This window comes from Cladophialophora immunda (assembly GCF_000835495.1).
Source record: "Cladophialophora immunda strain CBS 83496 unplaced genomic scaffold supercont1.2, whole genome shotgun sequence".
NCBI classification, from domain to species: Eukaryota; Fungi; Ascomycota; class Eurotiomycetes; order Chaetothyriales; family Herpotrichiellaceae; genus Cladophialophora; species Cladophialophora immunda.
In genome coordinates, this window is record NW_015622542.1 from 5,570,120 (window position 1) to 5,592,161 (window position 22,042).

General features: G+C 53.1%; 8 protein-coding genes across 8 annotated transcripts; 3 read left to right on the forward strand and 5 right to left on the reverse strand.

The window, feature by feature from the left end:
• Window positions 1–167: 167 nt before the first annotated feature.
• On the reverse strand, window positions 168–2,597 carry PV07_04139 (uncharacterized protein; the record flags this gene model as incomplete). The annotated part of the gene is made up of 7 exons (XM_016390922.1): window positions 168–542; window positions 599–1,114; window positions 1,158–1,423; window positions 1,479–1,916; window positions 1,973–2,314; window positions 2,365–2,471; window positions 2,529–2,597. 7 exons carry the CDS (start codon window positions 2,595–2,597, stop codon window positions 352–354), a joined length of 1,929 nt encoding a protein of 642 aa, XP_016252824.1. The 3' UTR covers window positions 168–351.
• A 358-nt stretch (window positions 2,598–2,955) lies between these two features.
• On the forward strand, window positions 2,956–5,284 carry PV07_04140 (uncharacterized protein). Its single transcript, XM_016390923.1, has 3 exons — window positions 2,956–3,240; window positions 3,290–3,787; window positions 3,834–5,284. Exons 1-3 carry the CDS (start codon window positions 3,033–3,035, stop codon window positions 4,829–4,831), a joined length of 1,704 nt encoding a protein of 567 aa, XP_016252825.1. The 5' UTR covers window positions 2,956–3,032; the 3' UTR covers window positions 4,832–5,284.
• On the reverse strand, window positions 5,089–7,634 carry PV07_04141 (uncharacterized protein). The gene is made up of 2 exons (XM_016390924.1): window positions 7,614–7,634; window positions 5,089–7,557 (listed from the first exon to the last, which is right to left on the reverse strand). The coding sequence occupies exon 2, from the start codon at window positions 7,476–7,478 to the stop codon at window positions 5,253–5,255; it is 2,226 nt and encodes a 741-aa protein (XP_016252826.1). The 5' UTR covers window positions 7,479–7,557; window positions 7,614–7,634; the 3' UTR covers window positions 5,089–5,252.
• Window positions 7,635–7,888: 254 nt separating this feature from the next.
• PV07_04142 (uncharacterized protein) lies at window positions 7,889–9,726 on the reverse strand. Its single transcript, XM_016390925.1, has 2 exons — window positions 9,331–9,726; window positions 7,889–9,275 (listed from the first exon to the last, which is right to left on the reverse strand). The coding sequence occupies exon 2, from the start codon at window positions 9,244–9,246 to the stop codon at window positions 8,047–8,049; it is 1,200 nt and encodes a 399-aa protein (XP_016252827.1). The 5' UTR covers window positions 9,247–9,275; window positions 9,331–9,726; the 3' UTR covers window positions 7,889–8,046.
• A 2,241-nt stretch (window positions 9,727–11,967) lies between these two features.
• On the forward strand, window positions 11,968–15,521 carry PV07_04143 (uncharacterized protein). Its single transcript, XM_016390926.1, has one exon. The coding sequence runs from the start codon at window positions 13,189–13,191 to the stop codon at window positions 14,962–14,964; it is 1,776 nt and encodes a 591-aa protein (XP_016252828.1). The 5' UTR covers window positions 11,968–13,188; the 3' UTR covers window positions 14,965–15,521.
• Window positions 14,035–16,364, reverse strand: PV07_04144 (uncharacterized protein). Its single transcript, XM_016390927.1, has one exon. It carries the CDS (start codon window positions 16,347–16,349, stop codon window positions 15,546–15,548), a length of 804 nt encoding a protein of 267 aa, XP_016252829.1. The 5' UTR covers window positions 16,350–16,364; the 3' UTR covers window positions 14,035–15,545.
• Window positions 16,365–18,300: 1,936 nt separating this feature from the next.
• PV07_04145 (uncharacterized protein) lies at window positions 18,301–20,098 on the reverse strand (the record flags this gene model as incomplete). The annotated part of the gene is made up of 3 exons (XM_016390928.1): window positions 18,301–19,449; window positions 19,506–19,956; window positions 20,007–20,098. The coding sequence occupies 3 exons, from the start codon at window positions 20,096–20,098 to the stop codon at window positions 18,301–18,303; spliced, it is 1,692 nt and encodes a 563-aa protein (XP_016252830.1).
• Window positions 20,099–20,773: 675 nt separating this feature from the next.
• On the forward strand, window positions 20,774–21,878 carry PV07_04146 (uncharacterized protein; the record flags this gene model as incomplete). Its single annotated transcript, XM_016390929.1, has 2 exons — window positions 20,774–21,239; window positions 21,319–21,878. The coding sequence occupies 2 exons, from the start codon at window positions 20,774–20,776 to the stop codon at window positions 21,876–21,878; spliced, it is 1,026 nt and encodes a 341-aa protein (XP_016252831.1).
• Between the last annotated feature and the right edge of the window lie 164 nt (window positions 21,879–22,042).

The following is a 22,042-nucleotide window of genomic DNA, read 5'->3' on the forward strand; positions in this document are numbered from 1 at the left end:
GAATCTCCGGCCATTGCTCCGCACCAGGCTGATCAACAACTTTATCAATTAGCTAGGCAGCCCGCTAAAGGATCCTGACCTCTCTACTTGCAGGCGCGAGGAGGTGCTGCATGTGAGCCAGGGAACGCAGCTCAGTACAGAACACCCCTGAGGTCAGGAGTAGACCGGGGTCATTGAGGCATTACTAGCTGAATGATTATATTGATATACTCGTCCGGGAAGTGTCCAGAGTGTGGTCGAAACAGTCCGTCCTTCGCAATTTTGCTTGGCCGTGGCCGCTCACTGTTCTACCTGCTGAAGCATTCGTTTGTCACTCTGCTTGTTCCTCCCAAAGTAACGACTGTCGATATTTCATTGTGTCAGGGTCGCTTCATTGCTGCCCCCTCCCAACCAGCCATCGTACAAGAATTCGTCAAAGATCGGCCACTGAAAGTCTTGGAATACCGTGTCTGGTGACCATCCGATCCCCATCATCATGTTGACCGAGTCTGTGGCGGGGGAGCTCCAGACAACAGGTTTAGCGGTGGAGGTTGCTTTTTCATCTTTCACACTGGTCAGTGTTATGGCCTTCAAGAGCAGTGATGGGTATGCAATATACCTTCGACTCCCTCGTACGGGTTTGGCTGTCCTCCAAACTCTTGTCGCCACAGCCAGAAACAATCAAAGGTCACGCTGACCCCGAGCCTGTTTCGACAGCGGAGCCAGAGACTGTCGGGAGTGCCATCGGGTTGTTTGATCACCACTTTACTAGTCCACAGCTGTGACAAGATCATCGTCGCCCGTGCCGATATGTCGTCCGACCTCACGCTCTGTCTCTTGTTCAGATTTATGGCCGAGAAATAACACTTTTGTCCACGTTTCAAGTCCAGCGCTTCGCGCACATGTGACTTTCCAACGCGCAGGATAATGAAAGCGGCGAGGTTCCAATTCATGTTGACGTTCGTTGAGCCATACTCTGCCATTCCTTGCTCCCGGTCCAGTTCTGAAGCGAGCTCAATCACGGCACACGCATCGGTGTACATTTTAACGAGGTGGCTTTGTCCAATGGTCGATGATGGCGCTATCAAGTGGCAGGCCGAGACTTGCAACTCGGCGATCCGCAGCATGAGTTGATCTAAACAATTTTAGCAGAGTCCTGCGGTGAAGAAGCTACAGACCTTGTTTGGTAGGACATTCTGTGCTTAAAGCAGCTAGCTTTGATAGACAACCATCGATGGTAGGCCCGAGCATCATGTTGCGCTCATCTGGCCTTTTTGACAAGGCATCCCGGTCGATTTGCAAAATGCCTTCGCTTAGCATATGATTTAACTTCCTTTGAAACCGTACTGTGGGAGATAGTGTGGCAAGCGGATTTTCTTTGTAGCCCTCGTGGCTATAAGTGTCTGTTAATACCAGGGGCGGAAGGCCTCGCGAATTGTTGACTCTTGGGAGAAGTCGTTAGCCCTGGCCCAGAATACTGTCTATTGGCTCCTTCTCACCTTTGGCAGGTATATAGACACATCGACCATAACCTGGTTCTGAAGCTCCTCTGTTGACTATCATATTTGAGTGGCACTCGTGTAAAATCCTGAACTGAACCATATACATGAAGCCCGACGTTTGTTGCGAGCTGTATCATTGCCCCCGCTAGCTGTGGGGTTACGTCTTTCTGTAACGTGTCGATAGGCATCTGCCAGGTACAGAGAAGTACAAGAGCTTGAATCGTTGGTAAAACTCTTTCAAGGGAGAAGATTGCGGCCTTTGCCAGTTCCAAAACCTTCGGAGCAAGAAGAAGGATTAAGGTAGGATCCTTCGAGTACCTTCGTGAGCCGATGGCGAGTATAGTCCAGAAGAGAAACGGGGAAGCCCCATAACAGTCATTCGGTTGCAGTTTCTGGTCGAAAATTGGGAGGTAGGGTAAATTCTTCTCGAAAAACCTAGGTGTCCTGTAAGTGTGCAGGAAGCCTTACGGTAAATTGAGCCGGCTACTCACAATCCGAAGCATTCGTCGATGTCTTGCGCGTCGACAAGAACATCTTGGACAGTCTGTGGCCGGGTGGTCGAGCATTGGGTATTGGCTTGTAGGACGTTTCCATGGCTTGGATCTGGCGCTGGGGGTGCGGAAACATTTGTTGAAGTGCCCAGCGACCGAGGGCTGAAACTCACAACTTGGGGCGTCGCATATGCTCCTGTCGGCGTTGGTGCGGCTGGCAGGCCTAGGAAATTCCCGAAAGTAGATAGATTGTTCACGGATTGAGACTGACTCTTCTGTTCAGGCGTACCGGTCCCGACTTGTTTCTTCAGCTGATCTAGCTCGGCTTGCAGTTCGGTCTTGCTGTTCGACAAAATCAGCACCAGCTGCATCTCCCCGAGCGCTGCACGCACGTGCGCCGTTTCACTCGTTTAAAGTTCTTGGAGACGACACAATCCAATTTAAACCGTTGGCACCGCGAGCATGGCTGAGAGTAGTCTTTGGACGCATCGCATCGAAGCTAGCTGCAGGTTACTCTCAGACGGTACGTGGGGCAGAGATTGATTAGGCCGCGAACCTTCTGTTGGCGGCATTCCGTGCAGGCTGTTATTCTTGTGCCTTTGACCTCTTGCGAAGCATTGCTCATGGTGTAAAGATGAGCGTCATAAATGGGATGGCGCTTGAAATGGGCTGACAGAAAGCTAAAGCCTCTGCTACCGTGCCTACCGAGAAGGCAAGCAGAGCCTAAGTCGCAATCATGAATCAGTGGGTCCGGTAATCATTGTAAGGGGCTTCAATAAGGACATGTATCATCAAAGAATCTCACGACAATTGAACCAAATACGCAGATGGTGGTGCATTGAAGTTCTCGGATATATGGTCGTTGGCGGCATTGCAAAGGCGGGATCGGAGATTCTTTGCTCCGAGCCAAGGCATGCCCGTGATTGGCTGTCCATTGAACGAGCTACCACCCGCATTCTTCATCTGCGCCTCGCGTGCGCGATCTTGGAAATAACGACTACCTCGTCCATGGTGGCCGCACCCAAGCAGACCGGCATCCTCTTCCTCAATCCGACCTCTGATGCGTATTGGTCGGGGCCACCGTGACTATAGGGACATCACCCTCAAAGTGCAGGTCCGGGGTATCTTGCGGCGCACTCAGAACTCCAATCATTACGGGAACCCATATATTTCGCTTCACGATCAAATACGGCTGCAAGATGCCGTCTTCAAGCAGGCGTCCCGGTTGGATAGCTTGCACAAGAGCACAAGAGCCTGGCGGAATTATTGTGAGTCAGATCCATACCACACACAACTAGGAAACTAATGCGTGGAAAGACAGGTTGAAATCTGCAAATCACGGTTTCACGGTAGCTATCAAAGATAATATCGTCACCGCAAGTTTGCCGACGACATGTGCCTCCAGAATTCTCAAAGGATTCTGTTCCTCGGAAGATGCCACCGTCACGAAACTGCTTGAAAAGGCGGGAATGATTCTGGTTGCAAAAACTAACATGGATGAGTTTGGGATGGGTTCGCACTCTATCCATTCCGCATACGGCCCCGTGGTCAATGGCGGCTCAGTAAAAAGCGACCATTTGTCGGTTGGTGGGAGCTCTGGCGGGAGTGCACTTGCTGTAGCTAAGGATCTGGCTCATATCGCAATCGGGACCGACACCGGAGGCTCCGTCAGACTGCCCGCAGCTTATATGAGTCTTGTCGGCTTTAAACCGTCCTACGGAATGATATCTCGCACAGGGGTAATACCTTATGCAAACTCATTGGATACTGTCGGCATTCTCGCCAAATCCGTTGTTGACATTAGGCTCACATTCGGTGAGTAGGTTATGGCAAGTTGGTTTTCTTATACTTACGGACGCAGATATCCTGCAGCGACCAGACGTCTCGGATCCCACATGTTTGGAGACATCATCTCGAGAGCGAGTCAGAGCTGCAAAGCATAGGAGAAGACGTGCGGTTCTCACTTCCAAGCTGTTCATTACCAGAGTTTTTTCTTCAAAACCATTGCTGGACGCACATGGTCTAGCGTCTCTGGCTTCCCGAAGAAGAAATCTTGCTGTCACAGCGTCGCAAAAGCACCACACCCGACGAATAGGGGTGCCTCTGGAGTACAACATCGAGGAGATGCATCCCCTTGTTCGCTGGGCATGGACGGCAACCTTGAGTCATCTGCAAAACGTGTACAAGTTTGAAATTGTGCCCATTTCCCTTCCGTCTACAAAGCATGCACTTTCAGCTTACTACGTTCTGGCCCCCGCGGAGGCTTCTTCAAATCTTGCGAAATATGACGGTGTCCGATATGGCCGAAGGCGAACTGCACTCGCAGACGGAGATGGCAATCCGCTCTATTCAACTTACAGATATGAAAATTTTGGGCCTGAAGTTCGGAGGCGAATCCTACTAGGAACTTATTCCTTGAGCGCCGGAGCAATGGACAACTATTTCATTCAGGCCCAGAAGATTCGTCGCCTAGTGCAGCAGGACTTCGACGCGGTTTTCAGGATGCCAAATCCTCTCCGTGATGGTACCGAAGCAAACCCCAACGGCGTCGACATGATCATTGTCCCTACCGCCCCAAGTCCGCCGCCATATATTGAAAGCTTGAAATCTTCAAGACCCGTGGAACGATATATGAACGACGTTTTCACCGTGCCAGCAAGTCTGGCGGGGCTTCCTGCGATATCGGTCCCTGCGCCAGCACACCCGGATCATCCTTGGGATCCTGAAGTGGCCGTTGGAATGCAGGTCATTGGGCAATACGGGGATGACTTTTCCGTCATCTACTTTGCACAGAACTTTCTGTCAAATTTCCACCGAAAAGACTTGAGGCGGACAGTTGAAACCAAGATATTGAGCTAGGAAATGATGTATGGCTATCACGATGCTCGGTCTAGTATATAGTGCATTAGCCGACTCGGAACCAGTCGTTCATCATCTCGGTGTGCTTGCTGTTTAGGCTTGCGAGTCCAGCTTTGCCGTGACCGTGTTGATCATACTCGGTCATCAGTTTGAGTGGGAGTCCCATGTTGGCGCAGACGGGCACGCACTCTGCCAACATGTGTGCAGTGTTCCGCTGGCGGAATTTCAGGCACACGAAACGTCGGTGCAGGCGTAAGATAGAGTATCGCCCTGCGGACAAGATGCCTTGAGATGGAGCATTCGAAGAGGAAGGCCCAATCCACGCATAGCATGGTGCAGTCGGAGCCCATTCGAGATACCAATGTACATATCTACCTGCTCTGTCGTGCATGAGTGCAATGCATGTAGTCATCTGCCGTCTTTAACTGCGTCTCAAAACCTCCCAGAGCCCAATGGGATCCACCGTGATCGTCCACCCGTCGGGATTCCCATCCACATGCTGATCCCCCTGCTGCACACCGGTGCCGGTGGCGGCGCCGGCGACCACGCCGGACCACTTGGCCTGATCGCCGCGTCTGCACGCGGGATGCACGCTCCTCTCCCGCAGCCCCTGGTGCGTGCACATCTTGCCCAGGCCCACCAGGGCCAACTGGTTCCCGGACCCCGTGCGCCGCGCGATCAGCGTGAGCTCCAGCCCCGCGAACTGGCACAGCAGGTCGCCCGGCCGGGCGTCCGTGCAGGCGAAGCCGATGCGCGCGGGCTCAATCCCTCCCGCCGGGTTCGACTCGATGATGATGCACGGTTTGCTCAGCGACGGGTTGTTGTGCAGGCGCTTGTCGTGCGGGTGTTGAAGGACATGTGGGATGGGGATTTGAATTGGGGTGGGCGGTGAGATGGAGTTTGCCGTCGCTCTGTCGCCAGAGACGGCGGTAGGAGCAGCGGTGTTTGACGATGTTGATGTAGAGGAAGACGATGTTGCGGACGAGGCTGCGGCGGCGGTGGTGGTGCCGGAGGGCAAAGAAGGTGGTGAGGAGTAGTTGTACAAATGCGATATCTCTTCGCTGTGGGATGCGGCCTGGATGACGTTCTCGATCAGGTCCGACGGCAGAGGGGCGCGAATGTACGCTGTCCCCGTCCCCGTCCCCGTTCCTGTTGCGGCGCCTGAACCGGCCGTCAACGACGAGGTTGTGGTCGCTATCGACGTTGCTGAACTCGAGCTTTTCTGCGTCCCGCCGGCCGACGGCCTCGACGACTTCCTCCGCACTTCGTGTCCGACGTACTTGGCCCAGTCCACCTGCTCCAGCCGCTGCCGCAGGTCGCGGATGCTGGTCCATCCAGGAAGGACTTCGTCGATGAAGTTGACGTAGTCTGGAACCATCGGGTAGGTGAAGTCGCGGAGTCGCCGGGTCAGCAGGCTGACGCCCTGGCCATTGCCGGGCTTCTGTATAGCCTGCAGCGCCATGTAGCTCTCCACGTCGGCCTGGGTGATGCCCAAGGCGCGCTGGGCCAGAAAGATGGCTTGCATTGGCGACCGTGGCCGCGACGACGGCGGCGGTGACGGCCGCATCAGATAGCTGAAGACCTCGAAGTAGACCTCGAGGATATGCTTCGAGTAGTCCGGTTGAGGGCCGCGGTAGGAGCCGGGGGCCTCGGGGTCTTGGCCGCAGTCGCCTGCGATGCCCAGGACGCCGTAGACCTTGTCGCGGCGCTCCGCACATTTAGAGTCGTAGAACTCCAAGAGCAAGTCCTCGAGCGTGGAGGCCGTGTGTGAGATGCGTCGCGATGTGAGACGGAACGGGATGGTTTGTGTAAACTGTTGCACGAATGCCGGCGTAGGCGACGCCGCCATCGTCGGGGATTGCGAGATGATAGAGCGCACGGCGCGGACGATGTCCTCGAAGTCGATCCATTCGAGACTGGCTGTGCCGCAGAGGACCTGGACTCGGCTCGCCTTGACAAACTCCTGGATGATCCAGGTGCGCGTCCAGTAGGTGCCCCTGCAGAGTTCGAGCAGATTCGCCCAGCGCTGCGCACAGGCCTCGACCAAGTACTTTGCCCGGAACGCCGACGCCGAATCATGCTGATGTTGATGATGGTGATGATGGTGGTGGTGGTGATGTTTTCTGCAAAACACGGCCATCTCGCTGATGAACTCGAGGGCCCTGGCCTGCCTCCTGTCCTCCGAGGGCAAACCCAGCCACACAAAGGTCAGGATGGCCTTTTCGTAGATCTCGGACATGCGCTGGACGTGGAAATTCCTCTCCTCCAAGTTCTCCTGGTCAATGCATAGAGCGTCCACCCAGAGGAACCTCGACTCCCCGCGCTGGCGCAGATGGTATAGCAGGTTCCACAGGTTCACACGTACACGGAATGGGCGCCCATTCACGCGGATCTGCCGCGTGTATGTTTCCACCGTCGCCGCGGCATTGGCGCTGCCGCGATGGTGGTGGTGTCTCAGATTGCTGGCGTTCGGGTTGGGGCCCCAGGTATATGAGATGGCGGCATAAGGAGGACGGCGATGAATGGCGTATTGGGTGATGCGAAGACTGATCACGTCTTTCTTCGTGCCTCCCTGGATCTGGAGGAGGCGCATGAAATTGCCGTAGAGCTTGAGGCGCTCATGGCGGAATTCGTCGGTAAGATTCATCTGACCGGGCCTTCCCTTCTTTTTCTGCCCTTTGCTCTCTTTGTTCTTTGTCCGCTGCCTCCTTTAATCGCTGATGTATCTAACGCTATATTAAAACATGTTAGAGACCGAAAATCAATCCGCTTTATAACCAACAATTTGCGCAAAGAAGCAGGTTAAACAGAATGGATAGTCGTCGGCTGCACTGAAGCCCGCATGGCTTAGACTACTCATTTCATGATGGGCGGGGATGTTTGTAGATGAAGATGCAATGAATGGGGCGAGTAAAGAGGCTGATGGCACAGCGAGCGACGGTGTGTAATCAACAGGTGCCAATGATCGACTCGTAGGCCGAGATATTCCAGGGGCTTGCATAGCTGCTCTACAGGATTTTACACGGGCGTTTCAAGTTGGACAAGACATAAGATCGATCCGCTTCACGTGATCGAGCATTGGACCTGGTTGGAGGTGGGTGGCACAAGAGTATATCAGAACTCGCTCTCGAGGGTTGATTGGTTTCATTCGTCTATGCTCATATCTCATGCAAGGGCCTCTCTGTTGTTCATCATGCTTCCGACCCTCAGAACCATCACCTCGTCATGTCCATGGTATCATCGCCATCATCCCTCCGCTCTAGCGCATCAATCTGCATCTCGCCACCACCCTGTCCGTCTGCAGCGGCCCGGTTTCTACCGGCCAGCAACTCGCGCCTGACCTCCGGTCCAATATCTTTATGGCCTCGGACCAGCAGCAGGTCCAGTAGCGCTTCTCGCTGGTCCTCCGTGATTTCGTTGCGGTACGTCTGCGCAAATATGAGAAGGCTTTGATGCCACAAGACCGGCAGCTTGGCTTCCTTGGACCCCAACGCCTCTTGATCCTGTTCCTTGGAGGCTCTAAACCGAAGAAAATGAAACACGAGGCCGTCCACAACTTTGTATGGCAGCGCATATTTCTTCGCGAGTAAGACGCGGATGAAGATGTTCGCGGCACCAGCGGCTTCGCTATTCACGTTTGCTGTCTGTTCCGCCGAGATCTCGCATAACCGTAACAGAGCAGCGGCAGAATGCAGCACGGGAATCTTGATCTTGGCCAATACGGAGGAGATGATGTGCGCCTCGCGTAGCGTACAACTCGATTGCACGAGCGGAAACAAAAAGCCCTTGAAAAATGCAGAAGGTCGGTAAAAGGCGGCTTTCAGAGCGTTGTAGAGATGGACATTGAGTTTCTTGGTCTCTTGGATGTCCTCTCTCACACGGTCGAGAAGGACGGTTTCGCAAAAGTGCTGGCCGGTGGCCGCTGGGCCAGAGATGAAAATCTTTGTCGCGCGGTAGACGGCGTGTGGAGTCCAGTTCTCGGGCCTCGTGATCGAGAGAAGATCTGGCCATTGTGGCAGAGTTGGAAGCACTTTGAAAGGCTTGGGAAGAGGGCCGGACTTGTAGCGTGACAGGAGCTGGCCAACCTTTGTAAATGCCTCAACGACTTTCATGGGGATCTCCACGGCATCCTCCATAGGGCCGCCACCTATGAATGGTTGTGTTTGTTCAGCAGAGCGAGATGCTTCGAATGCCTCCTTTTCAGCGATCCGTTGCAGGATCAAGTCTGCAAGATTCGTTGTTTGGCCTTCGCCTTCCTCTTGGTCTCCTTCTTCCGCTGCCTCATTGGATTTTGGTTGCTGGTGTCTATGCCTATCATTCGTTGATAGCAAGTCGCTGGTGGTCAGATTTGCAATTGATGGTGCAAAGTCGGCCAGTTCTTCGCCGTCTCGAAGAAACTTTCTGTAAACTGCCATCTCCTCTGGATCCAAGTCGTCTTCAGGACCTGCTGCATCGTCATCTTCCGGTATCCATTCCTCCTCGTCATAAAATCGATTTACCCCTTTGGCATCTCCATTCTCATCCTCGTCGTCCCCCGCAAACCTCGAATCGAAGCCGAAGGCCGCATTTGTGGGTGACGTGAGAGTTGCGCTAGCCGCCCTGCGTTCTGCTGCGTCTTCATCCACAAGATCTTGTGCTATTGCTAAGATCTTTCGCGAGGACCGGGAGTCAATGTAGCCGTCTCCTTGGGTGTCCTCGTCAGATCTTGACTTTCTCTTCCCGGTGATTGATTTGGTTCGGAGTGTGCCACCTGAGGCAGTGATATCGTCTTCGAGAGGGACATGTCGGCGAGCCGTCGCTGATTTGGACATTGCGAAGTATTTGACCGCCGAAGTCTCAAAGGACGAGGTCGGGTCAGGGGATAGCGGGGTGCGACAGGAAGTGCAGACAGCGTGGTCGGGCACAAATGTGAGAAAACAAAAATTATTTGTATGTCACCAAATCAGGGTGCGTTAAGGCAATTTTACGCGAGTCTGCTTAGTCATTTTCGCCAAAATTTGCTCTGTCTGCAGCCTCTCGAACCCCCCCCAAATACCTCGTACTTTGTATCCAGACTTCTTGCCCGATAATGCGACAAATGATGCACCGCTGGGTCTAGAAGAGTTCGCCTTATCGTGGAATTGGCTCTACAGTAACCTTTATGCAGCGCTCAGTCGAATGGAAGCTACTGCTGTTACTGAAAGCGCTGTCGTAAGTTGTCTCCAATAGACCTGTCGAGGATTTCATCGACGCGATACTGCGTCATAATATTCACTCTGTGCTGTGCTATAAATCGACTGGATGACTCTATCGCATTATCCAAAGATCAGACCATTACAGATATGGAGTGTATGCCACCATCAGACGTAGCTGAACTTGCGACATCAGAGGCAAGGATGTGACGCCGCGCGTTTTCGAAAGGATGAACCGAACTATCATAACCTGCGAATCGAGATGAGCCAGAGCGACGAATCTTCATCTCGCTTTACCTCCGGAGATCTCGGTATTTATGACCACCCGGCTGACAGGGCAGACTTCAAGAATGGCTTTCTTTTGTCACTATCACTCCGGAACAGAAACAATACTTGGACGCCTGAGTTGAGAATACTCAGAGGGAGTAAAGCAGAATCTCGGCCAAGCCGTCGTGGCCGCCTTGACCATCCAAGCGACTTCGTGCTCGATGAGGCGGTGAGGATTCTTGTACGGAGCATGCAGAGCGGCATATCAAGAACCATCCTCTTGGGGAAGTTATGCCCGAACTTCCAATAACAACAAAGTTCCACCGAAATGTGTAAATGAGTATTGGTGTATACGAAATGTCAGTCGCCAAAAGAGCAAGGGCGTTTGGGACACAATTTCCAGAGGGCCACGACCGCGAGAACGGGGATCGAAAGAGGCCTTGGGAGCAGAAGATGCCCGCTCACCGCCAGGCCGCTCTCGACCGTCGAGGCATACCTTAAGCGAGAGATTCAGGAGTCATGGTAGTACAAGATTCGAGGAGACATGGTCAGATTGGCAATAAAACCAAGCAGAGGATATAGCCACGGACCAAGAGGGATATGCACAAGTCAGAAGACGGCTAGGAAAGGGTGCTCTCGATGACGATGGTGGAGGGAGAAGTGGGTTCGCGCAACAGTTCGTACCGGTTCGTGGTTGACGTGCAGGTCGACGGAGATCAGAGGGGAGCGAGGTGTTGGCGCCCAGAGGAAATGCCAAAGGCTTGAAGGTGAATGGAGAACGAAAGGCCAAAGTGATGCCGGCGTCCGCTGTCACGAGTTCGGCGACTGTCAATCAAACAATGCCATAGGCCTGGATCAACCAGGCTCGTGGATCTCTTTGTGTGGCCTTCTCTTTATGTTATTCTTCTTCATATACAGCATGATGCAAGCTGCCGTGCCTCGCTCGGTTTCAGGCCCATGTGCGTTCTGAAGGATCGAGAGATGATTGGCGATATGCAAGAACTGGGGGAGAAGGCGAAGTGGTGATGAAAGGTTAGATGTTGCCCCGTGGCCCTTTTATCTCGGGGCTGCAAGCACCCACGAGCAGCAACTGGGGGGGGGGCGGGCAGCTTAACCAACCTTAACTAACCTTCAGCGGGGCTAGCCTGCTTTGGCTGCAAGCCAGGGTCGCAGGGGTCGTTAAGGGTGCCACTCTCCTCGTGCCTTAACTAATCCGGCAAACTCCGGGTCGTGATGGCCACCGAACGGGCTGCAATACAGGATCCTCCAGGTGGTGTCCAGCTCCCGACTATGGGCCTTAATAATTTGTTAGTTATCAAGTCGTGCATGTCCTCCCCTCCAACCAGCTGCCGCCATTTGCGGTTTTCCTGCGCCTTTTCCCCTGCTCGACCCTTGCGATCCTTTTTCCCTTTGCATTGCATCTTCGCGCCTGCGCTTGTAACCCTGTTTGATGTTTTGATGATTGATTGAAATTGCCAGCCTGGAGCTTTTCCACTGAGCTTGCCCCTTCTTTCCAGAGCACTCTGCCGCTCCTTCGGTCCTCCAGATCCTCCGCACAGACCTCCGTATAGAACTCGTATTCGTTGGACGTCGGGCGATGTGGCTGAGGAAGAGGAGGAGCAAGGATCACAATCTACATCATCATCTGATGGCTGCATTTGAACTATCCCATGGGGTTACTCTATCTCGGTGTCTACGCCTCGACTGATATTTTGCCTTCTCCCTCTCCTTTTCCTTTGCCCTCTTTAGGCGCCATTGCTCGCATCCTTTGGTCGCCTATCACCAAACTGCGGCCTCCATCTCGTCCCGTCTTTTTGGTCGCCGCCACCGTCGTAGTCCTTCTCTCATCCGCCTCCATCTCACCCCCTTGTCACCTGCAATCCTTTGGTTGACACAAATCCGGCCCCTCCGTATCCATCAGGGAAACGGAAACCCTCATCAAATCCACATTATTCATCCCTCGTCAGACACTGTCCAGTGCTCTGCAATCGATCCTTCTCCTCCGCCGTCACCCATTGCCATCTCTCGCCAATCCAAACCCCGATCTCTTAGTAAAGGCTCTTTGAGCCTGTGGGCGCTGTCAGTTTACCGGCACTCCCGCGTCGCCGTGATCGTCCGGTGCCCTGGAAGCGAATTCGCAATCATCCCAAAAGCATATCTCACTAATTTCCAAACTCGCTTCTTTCCCAGCAACTCCTCTTCTCACATTACCACTCTCCCTCTTGCTCAAACCTGCGAAAGTGTCTCAGCATTTCGAAATCGACTGTACAATACCCCCCCTGGCTCTATATCACACCTAAACACGCCTCGACCCAGTCTCCCGTCTCACAGCTAAATGCGCATTAGCGACGCTTAACTCACCAAACCCTTGCGCACCACCCCCGCGATCGCATTTTCTTCTGCCGGCAGTCCGCGATACCCCCTAAACTGCGTTTTTTAACCTCCTCCCTTTTTCAGCACGTCCCTTCTAGAAACCGCATCCTTCAGTTCCCGAGAGCCGCAATCATCTTCCCATCCATCTCCAACTCTCAAAACTTCCCACCTCCAACTCGTTTGTCCACCCTCCACCCTCGACCCCCTTTGACAGCCAGACATTCCGATCCGACATCCCACCAGGTCACGTCAACAACTGTTTATCGACTCGGCAACTCTTCGTGAGACATCCCTCCTCTCCCGAAATCCACCTGCGCCCAACTGTAGACTGCCAGCTTCGAGGGCATCAACCACTACCATAGCCAGTGCCCTCCCACCTCCCTCTGCCATTTCTACCTCCTCCAATGTGTGGACCGCTCCACCCTCGGTGCAAGATATTGATGCCTTGCATGACTTGAAAATAGGACCTCCGTCACAGTCTACGCGCACCGCCTTTTACCCTTCGGCCTCTCGACGCCACGGAACACCGGTGCTTAAAGAAGCATCATGAGTACCCTTTTTCAACCCGCTCTCAGAAATCCTTTCGGCTCTCCAATCGAACCCTCACCGAGACCTAGATCAATGGCTATCCTGCCTCAGAGCGCCACTAATAGCCATCCATCGCCGAAGTCGACCCAGGAGGACTCGATCATGACCTCTCCCGCGCCCCCGAACATGGGACCTCCAGGGCCAGGAGCAGGAGGGAGTCCCGAGGTGGAACAAGGGCTGGGCAGCAATATTTCGAATGGGACTCGGGAGCAGGTTTCCCTGGGTACAAACAGCAGCACCGCAGTAGGGGCCGTGGGAGCTTCTCAGGGGCCCAAGGTGGTGCAAACAGCTTTCATTCACAAGCTATACAGTATGCTGGAGGACAAGAGCATTCAGCATCTCATCTCCTGGTCTAACACCAACGAGAGTTTTGTCATGTCCCCTTCGAACGAATTTTCAAAAGTCCTGGCCCAATACTTTAAACACACAAACATCTCCTCCTTTGTTCGACAGTTGAACATGTACGGATTCCACAAGGTCAGCGATGTTTTCCATACCGGATCTCCAGAATCTGCTCTGTGGGAGTTCAAGCATGGAAACGGCAATTTCAAGAAGGGTGATCTGATGGGTTTGCGGGAAATCAAAAGGCGCGCATCCCGACACACTCTGATTCATCGAGACTCATTCTCGAATGCCAAACCGGGCGTCTCTCAGCCAGGCACGCCCGCCGAGGTCATGCCGGACACGGACCAGCGTCTTGCAGGCCTCGAACAAGCTTTCTACGATGTCCATACAAGATTACAAAGGACGGAAGACAGCTACGCTCTGGTGAGCTCGAGGTGTCAAGCACTGACTGAGGGATTAGTCCGATGCCATTCATGGCTTAATAATCTCACAAGTGCCGTCCAGAACATGTCCTCCCCTGATTCAGCACTGTACGCGGATATCGCGAGCATGCAAAAGGAGATTGCGCGACAGCTGGAATATGTGCGGGCTTTAGAGGCTCCCCAAGAGTCCCTGCAAAATGGCAGACAGTCATTCTACCCCGGCAGTTCCACACTGGAACCGCCGCTTTCTCCACGGGGATTCAATTATCCAGACAGCCGAAGATCCTCCGTCCAGATCGAGTCGCAGCATGTAGGATTACGTCCTCCTGTCCCGCCGATACCACCTCAGTTTTCTTCTTCCTCGCCGCGTCGCTTTGGGTCGATTAGCATCCCGCATGTCTCTCCCGGATTCAGTCGTCCGGCCCTCCCGCCACAGCCGCCCGCCAGCGTGCATCCGTTGGCCTCGGTGGTGACACCACCACCATTGAACTTGGCGAGAAGGCACACGTCAGCTGATATTCGAGAACACGGCTGGCCGCCCGCTAATGGGAACGGTTCTCCCTATGCTTCTGGACAATCGTCCGTGCAATGGCAGCCATCTTCACCACAGCAGCCACCTCAGGCTGCGGGAGATCAACAAATTCGTGATCAGCTGGCTCAATATGAGATTAATGGTCCGAAGAGGACAGCTGCGCCTGGCCAGGCTAGCCAACCCACACCACCCCTGACCTCTAGCTCCGAGGCACCGCCTGCGGGCCTCGGGGTCGAGAACGTGCCATGGCCACTGGGAGGCAGCAAATTCCCGCGGCCAAATTTCGAGTTGCATTCCGCTCCAGCGACGCGGAGAGGAAGCATGGCGACTTTACATTCATTGCTGAACCCCGCTGAGACAGCGGAGCAGGAAAACGAGGATGAAGGACCTGGCCAAGGCCGAGATGACGACCGGAAACGGAAACGACTGACATGATTGAGAATTTTGCCATTTTTTTACTGGACCGGGCCAACCTCTATCGGAGCCTGAGCAAAAATTCGTTTGGACAACTGGGTGAAAGGCGATGTGTTCACATAACGGTTATCATGTTGTATATACCGACAGGGAAAATGGATGATAATTTCCGGAGTCCATATTCGACCGTGAGTTCGGCAAGGCATTTGGCTCTAGCGAGACGTTTGTGGTGTATATTTTCTGGCGGCCTTTTCATCAGCACTGCACTCTCCGAAAGGTAGAGATATGGAGTTTGAAATGATATTTGGAGCACAGACGACTGGGAAGGTGACAACCAGGGTTGGATTATTGAGCCAAAATTACCAGATGGCTGATTTGGTCTGGTGCTGTGGATCAGATCGCGTGCAAACTTTGGACTGAGCTTTAGAGACTCTCCAGCGCCGGCTTTGCACCGTGGATGTACCCCGAATGTCTGCTCGCATTTGCAGGGGAGGATTGGTCGTCGGAGCAGACATGATATATAGAAGCTCGCATCTGGGGCTTCACAATCCTTATATGATCTTTTGAAGTCTCAAGTCGTATTGGCTGTCGTTCCATTGCACCTATCCCGGCGCCGACTCGACGAGGCTCTTGCTCTTCTTGTTTTTCTTCTTCTGTTTCTTTACTGCTCGAGAGGCGAGGAGCTCGTCTAGATAACTAGCCGCTCCGCGTTTCTTGCTCGTTTTCGGCGGGGCTACATGGAGGATGTCGGGTTCGGGCGCCTGGACAACGCTGTCGGATTCTCCGCGCGACTGGTCAAGGGCCGAATTGGCGCCCGACTTCTCAAACGCATCTCCCGTCTCCTCCTCTTCTATCTGTGGTGCCGGTTTTGCGGTTTCGCTCCCGGCCGCTACCCGTATGTTTTTGGCTTGTCGTTTACTCTTTCCCACCCCCGAGCGGGACTCTTCCTCGTCCGAATCTCCCCCGCTCTTCTCACGTCTTGATGCCTGCGGCTGTGTTCTCGGTCGAGTGGTCGTGGCATTGTGAGCATGTACGTTGCCATTTGTGGTGCGGCCGCGCAGCAATTGCTTTCTCAAGAACATCGTCGTGGCATCATTGACGCCAGGCGCCGAAGTCGACGAAGCGGATCCCGTGGTGGGAGGGTGATATCCAACGCCCCCAGTCTCGGAGTACAAGTCTCTGTTCCGCAGGAATTCCTTTTCGAGAGCTGCTTCGGCTTTGTCCTGCTCGTCCTCGTTCTCGTCTCGTCCGTCACCACCTGTCGTTGCGCCCCGCAGCCATGATTTCGCCAGCCGCGCGGCCTCAGCGTGGAAGAGGAGGGCTTTGTTTGTGGCGATGTCGGCTTCTGAGGCGCCTGCGGTTGTTCTCGCTGGCGACGGTGCACCGGCGCCTTTCGAAGGTGCCATTTGGGGGAAAGTACGTAGGTTGTGGACGTTTCGCTCAGGTGAATTTGTTACTTTTCGAATTGCGGTGTTGGAGAAGCCGAGAACACGGCAGGTATGCCGATGCGTTTTGCGGGGAAACTAGCGCATATTCAGTTAGTTACGGTTGGCTCTTCATTGCCCGCCCCCACCATCTCGGTTTGTCTCCAAGTGCGTCCAACGCCCACCTATGGCATAGCACATAGCATTGACGCGCGCTCCTCACTCCAACAATCATCACTTGGCAATCTTGGTACCCCAGATGACCAATGCAACAACCTTCTGCAATTTCGAGAGACGGATTGATCCTGGTGAGTCAAGTGGAACATACGAGTCGTTCAAGACCACAATGAAATCATTCAAGTGTACCTAGTACCCAGCCGAAGGAACAAATGACACGGGTTTGACAAGATTGCAAGCCCAATGCTCTCCTGAAGACGGCCGTTGGAATGTCCTCCAGCCTTTCTTGGAGGTGGTTCCCTGAGGCTTCTCGAAGCTGGGCTTCTGCTCAAACGAGGCGAATGCTTCTGTCCATTTCTCTCTAGTATGACCACCCTCCTTTGAGGGTCAAAGCGCAAGACTATGATACATGCGAATCGTGGGGTCGAGCAGGCAGTAATCCACTTCCATTGGAGGAGGACCAATAGATCGTCTCTTCCAAAGGCTCTTTTTTTTTTTACATAGAATCAAGGTATCCCGTCAGATTGTATTGCTCCAGCCACGATTCCACCCATACGAGCTCGTGTAAGGAAGGTGATGCGTTCAACAGCATCGCGACTAATGCTCGGAGGTTCTGCCACTATATACAGAGATTGGGTTAAAGCATGGATTGTGGTTTATTTGGGCCGTGGTGAGGGTGATGGCCGTCTGTGAGGCCGCAATATTTTGGGCATCGGCGTTTGAGCTCCAATATGGAGGGGGTGCCGGACGATGAGGGTGATGTGCGGCGCCGCGTCGGTGTAGTGGTTGGTACACTCGGATCTGCTCTGGTTTGAGAGGCTGTGCGAGCAGGGGGTCTGTCAGAAAGAGATTCCTGTAGTAGACTGTACTGGCGGTTGAGCCTCAGAGGGACGGATCTTAGTTGTCGGTGTTGGCGGAGTGGACGCAGAAGATCGACGAAGCTTTGACGTGACGATGGGAGGATGTCAGGTAGTGGCGCGATGCGATCATCGCGTACTAAGGGCGGCAAAGAGAAGCGGAAGGAGGCGAGGAGTTCGACTTCGGGTCCATCTTTTGGTAGCAATAGGAGGGAGGGGGAGAAGTGACAGCAACCCGTTTCTCTACGCAAGCGATGGAACTTGCTTGTTTCCCTGTACTATTTCTCAAGTTTATAAGTGCCCCTAAACCAACTTTAAAATCATACACGGTGCCAATCGTGGCCTGGTTCTTGAACACACCGTATAGCTTGTACGGCACCTTCACGTTCTGGCAAGAGGCCACTTAGGTCCCCCGCGTCCACGACCTCTGGAACAATCCTTTCAATCACATGGCCCATGGAGTAGGACCTCTCGATTCGGAATGGTCCGCTTGTCTCGCCTGCGCCGCCGTCGGTCGCCGCAGATAGCTTTGAGCCAGGTGGTTCGGTACTTGTAAGAGAAATGTCGATGTATACTAGTACCTTACAAAACCAACATAGATGATCGATACCAACACCATCTGCCAAGCCCGTGTTCACTTCTTCGTTACGCGTTCTCGCGGACAGGGCCCGGTCTTAGTTGTCTGCTAGCTCGAGCTCGCCTTCGATTCCTCACTACCTCCCTCGCCTCCCATACCCCTATCATCACACGTCGACACTGGTTCTGTATAGAATAATTGGCAAAAATTATTCCAGGTCATAGGCCACGTCGTGGTCCCAGACCTCGTACGGATGAAGTCCCACATCCACGAGACGAGCCGATACTTGCCTTGCGTAGCCTCTTGAGGCTGAAAGCGATGCTTACGGGCCCTGGGCAGCCCGTTCCAATTGGCCGGCTGGACTCATGCATGTAACAAGGTCCGGTCTTTTGCTGCCATCGAGCTCGTAGTCCAGCCAGGCTTCGAACTTCACGGGCGTAAGAAAGTCAATATCTGATGGCGACGTTTCGAGTAATGGGAGGTCATATTTGATTCCGGTAACCTTTGACCTTTCCAGGATTGTGATCCTATTTTGCAAATGACCGAGAGCCATCTGCAGAGAAGTTTCCTTTGGTGCAGACCTTTTCAACCCAGCGAGGCACCTGAAAGCTGGTTCAAGCGAGGCTAGCTCCGCCGTTCTGGTTCGTCTCCATTCCTCAAGCTCGAGATACAGGCTGATCGCGTTGTATATCATGCCCATACCCAGGGTAGGCGGAAGTCGTCTTTCGGATTGATACAGCTCGTCGGCTTGCTCAAGGAGCCTGCGAGTGTTTGTTTCCACTTTCAGCCGAATGCGAGAATCCCCTTCTCCTGTATGGGGTGGCTGTAAAAATCCCTGGAGCAGTATATTCGATGTACTGAAGTAGGAGATCATCAGAAGGCCACGGTGATAATCGAACACCTGACACTCTCCCGGATCATACGGAAGGCCCACGTCAAAGCCGGAAACCCAAGCCGATAGGTTCTGCTCCAGAAACCTGAATATGCGGTGATATCGTGCCCGATCGCCCTGGGATCTCACCATATAGATCTCGCGCAGGTGGCATACCAGTTCGGCCTTTTGAATCGCCAACCATGCTAATCGGAGATATAGATGTGTCTCTTTCAAAATCTTGGCTCGTGGGAGCATTTGTTGAGCAAACAACGGAAACGCCGAGGTATCGAAGCAGTCAAGTGTCAAGTCCGGGACTTGATAAGATGTCTCCTGGAAATGTTGAGCAGCTCCAATCTCCATCTTGAGCGTATAGTCTCGCACAAACAAGGACCACCATAGCCTCTTATATAGCCTCGATAGGGCGGACTTTACTACCAAATAAGTTCTCTTGTCTTCCAGTCCGAGCTTCTGGACAAAGAGGTGAGCTTGGGCATGCCAGATTGTACTCGCCTTCGAGCATTGGTGGCTGACTGACATCAGAAGATGAGCCTGGGCGAGAACTAAAACATCTCTCTCCGCTTCAAAGTGACAGAGAAGCTAGGATCTGTTAGCTTATAGCTACCACGGCGAATATAGAAGCGTAAGATTGGTACCTTTGCCCGCTGATATAGTGTTTCTTGTAGACAGTCCCGGGAGGCAAACCCGTATGAGTTGATTGCTTCCTCTGCGACGTGGGCTGCGCCCGTAAACAGGACGGTCTGGAGTAAAAGAATGCTCGCCTTAGAGCCGTTGCCGCTCAGGGATCTTAGGAATGAGTGTAAATCGATAATGGGCAGCTGAGGGTGTATCCAGTCGCAATATGCGGTCAGTAGGTCGACCATCAGGGCTGTCTCCGGGACGATTAGAGCTCCCTTCTTTTGCAAATATTCAAGATCGTCTGCTGGCAGCGGTGGCCGCTCAAACAACGTCCAGTCGGGATGAACGTCTGGCGAAATGGGATTCAGTATCCCAGGGGTCACCGAGGGAGACTCCATTTTCTCCTGGTTGTGCTGCGCTGGGTCCTCAAACGTAACCAGGAGGCCATTCTCCGTGGGCTCTCTTTTTCTGAACCGTGTTAGTACTATACAGAACTCCACTAGGCTAGGATTCTTCACAAACCTGCGTCTAGGGTTGTCTGCAAATCGGCACAAAGAACCTGAATCGACTTGTCGACAATTAGAACATGGCAAACCCGATAGCTCTCCATCACATCGGACTTTTCTTGCCCGACAAGTCACACAAGCATTCAACGACCTCTTTCCCTTCTGGAGCCGCATCTGATGTCAAGTGTTCATTCCAGGCAGGCGCTTCATTGAATTTTCAGTTTGTTGGGCCTCCAAGTGCTTCATTGTCATCTTGATGCTCCAGAAGCTTAGATCATCATCAAATTCAGGAACTGGCAGGACCAACGACCATCTTTGGAAAAGCGCCATTTCTCTCACGCTCGTTCTTTTTCATTCCAAGATAATGGCCACTCAATCTTAATGGTCTTTCGGATCGGGTCTCGATATCCGTGCCCTTTGGACTTCAGCGCCTTCCGGCAACCAGCTTCTAACTAATTCCTCGGCCACTAGTACAAGCCAGCCCGCTGCTGGCCTTTTGCCCCGCAAGCTCTGCTGTGCTCTTACAGTACGTCTAGTGGTCATCTTGTATTCCTCAATCCGCCATCCAATTTCTGAGGTTACTCAGACAACTTCTCTACGCCAGGCAGCAGTTCGAATGCTAATGATCTCGGCTTGCTTCCTATCCTAGTGCGCCGGAACACAAAAGGGTTTTGCCGAGAACACGGGTTCGCCATCTTGTGACAGTTACTTAAAGCTCAAGTCTACCAACGTTTGACCACTCGCACATGCTGTTCTGACTATATTATCCCCAAGGAAAGATGGCAACGATGAAGGCTGGACAATGGGATCCAAAACAGGGACATGTGGTGGTGAATGAAATACCGATCCCGGAACCTGGACCAGGACAGCTTCTGATCAAGATGATTTCGGCCTCCTTGTGTCATTCAGATTTTTTGGCCATGGGCGATCCCAATCGAACCGAGCCCATTACTCTCGGCCACGAGGGTTGCGGTTGTATCTTTTCCTTACACCGTGATGCCGAAGATAAAGGTTTTCAGAAGGGTGACGTTGTGGGGTTTTTATCCGTCAATGGAGCTTGCTTTGAATGTGAAGGGTGTCAAGTACATAACACCCTCTGTGAAAGAGGAAATCCGCAGATCGTGGGATTCAGTGCTCCGGGGTTCTTCGCCGAGTACGCCGTGGTCGATTGGCAGAATGCTATTCATCTGCCCGCGCAATGGGATCCGAAGTCAAGCTCGCCATTTTTTTGTGCGGGCCTTACTTGTGAGTACGCTGTTGCATGTGGACAATTCAATCCTCAAAAAATGGCGAAGAGGCTCTGTCTAAGTGCGAATGAATCTAGCTTTCAATTCGGTTGACTCCTGCGGCCTGCAGCCAGGCCAGTGGCTGGCTGTTGTCGGGGCGGGTGGGCTGGGACAATTGGCGACTCAATATGCCAAGGCAATGTCGCTGCGTGTAATTGCCATTGATGTCAGCGATTCCACACTTCAGGTGTGCAAAGAGCAGGGCGCTGATTATGTCTACAATTCCAAAGGAGACCCGGCATTCGCACAGAAGATAAGGGAGCTGACCGGTGGTGGCGTTCATGCCGCGGCTGTGTATAGCGCGGCGAAAGCTGCCTATACCACCGCGACGATGATCTTGAGAACTATGGGACTTCTCATGATCGTTGGAGTCACGCATGAACCCATCCCCGTCTCGACGCAGGGGATTGCTATTGGGTTGTACAGGATCAAAGGAGAAAATTACGGCGTCCCTCAACGAATGAAGCGCGCCATTGACTTTTCCGTGCTTCACGGCATCAAACCAGAAGTCGACTTTCGAAAATTGGATGACTTGGGCCAGATGGTGCAAGAGATGAAATCAGGCACGGCCACAAAAAGGAGGACAGTTATATTTTAGACTTTGCGGCACACAATGATGGCCCAGGGGTTCATTTTTCAATGCTACAGTATTGGACTGACAATGTCCGATTGAAGAATTCAAATGAAGTGGATGCAAAAAAAGCAGAGGAAATGCTATCAACCCGTCATTTCGACTGTACTGACTGCAATCGCGGTCCGTCT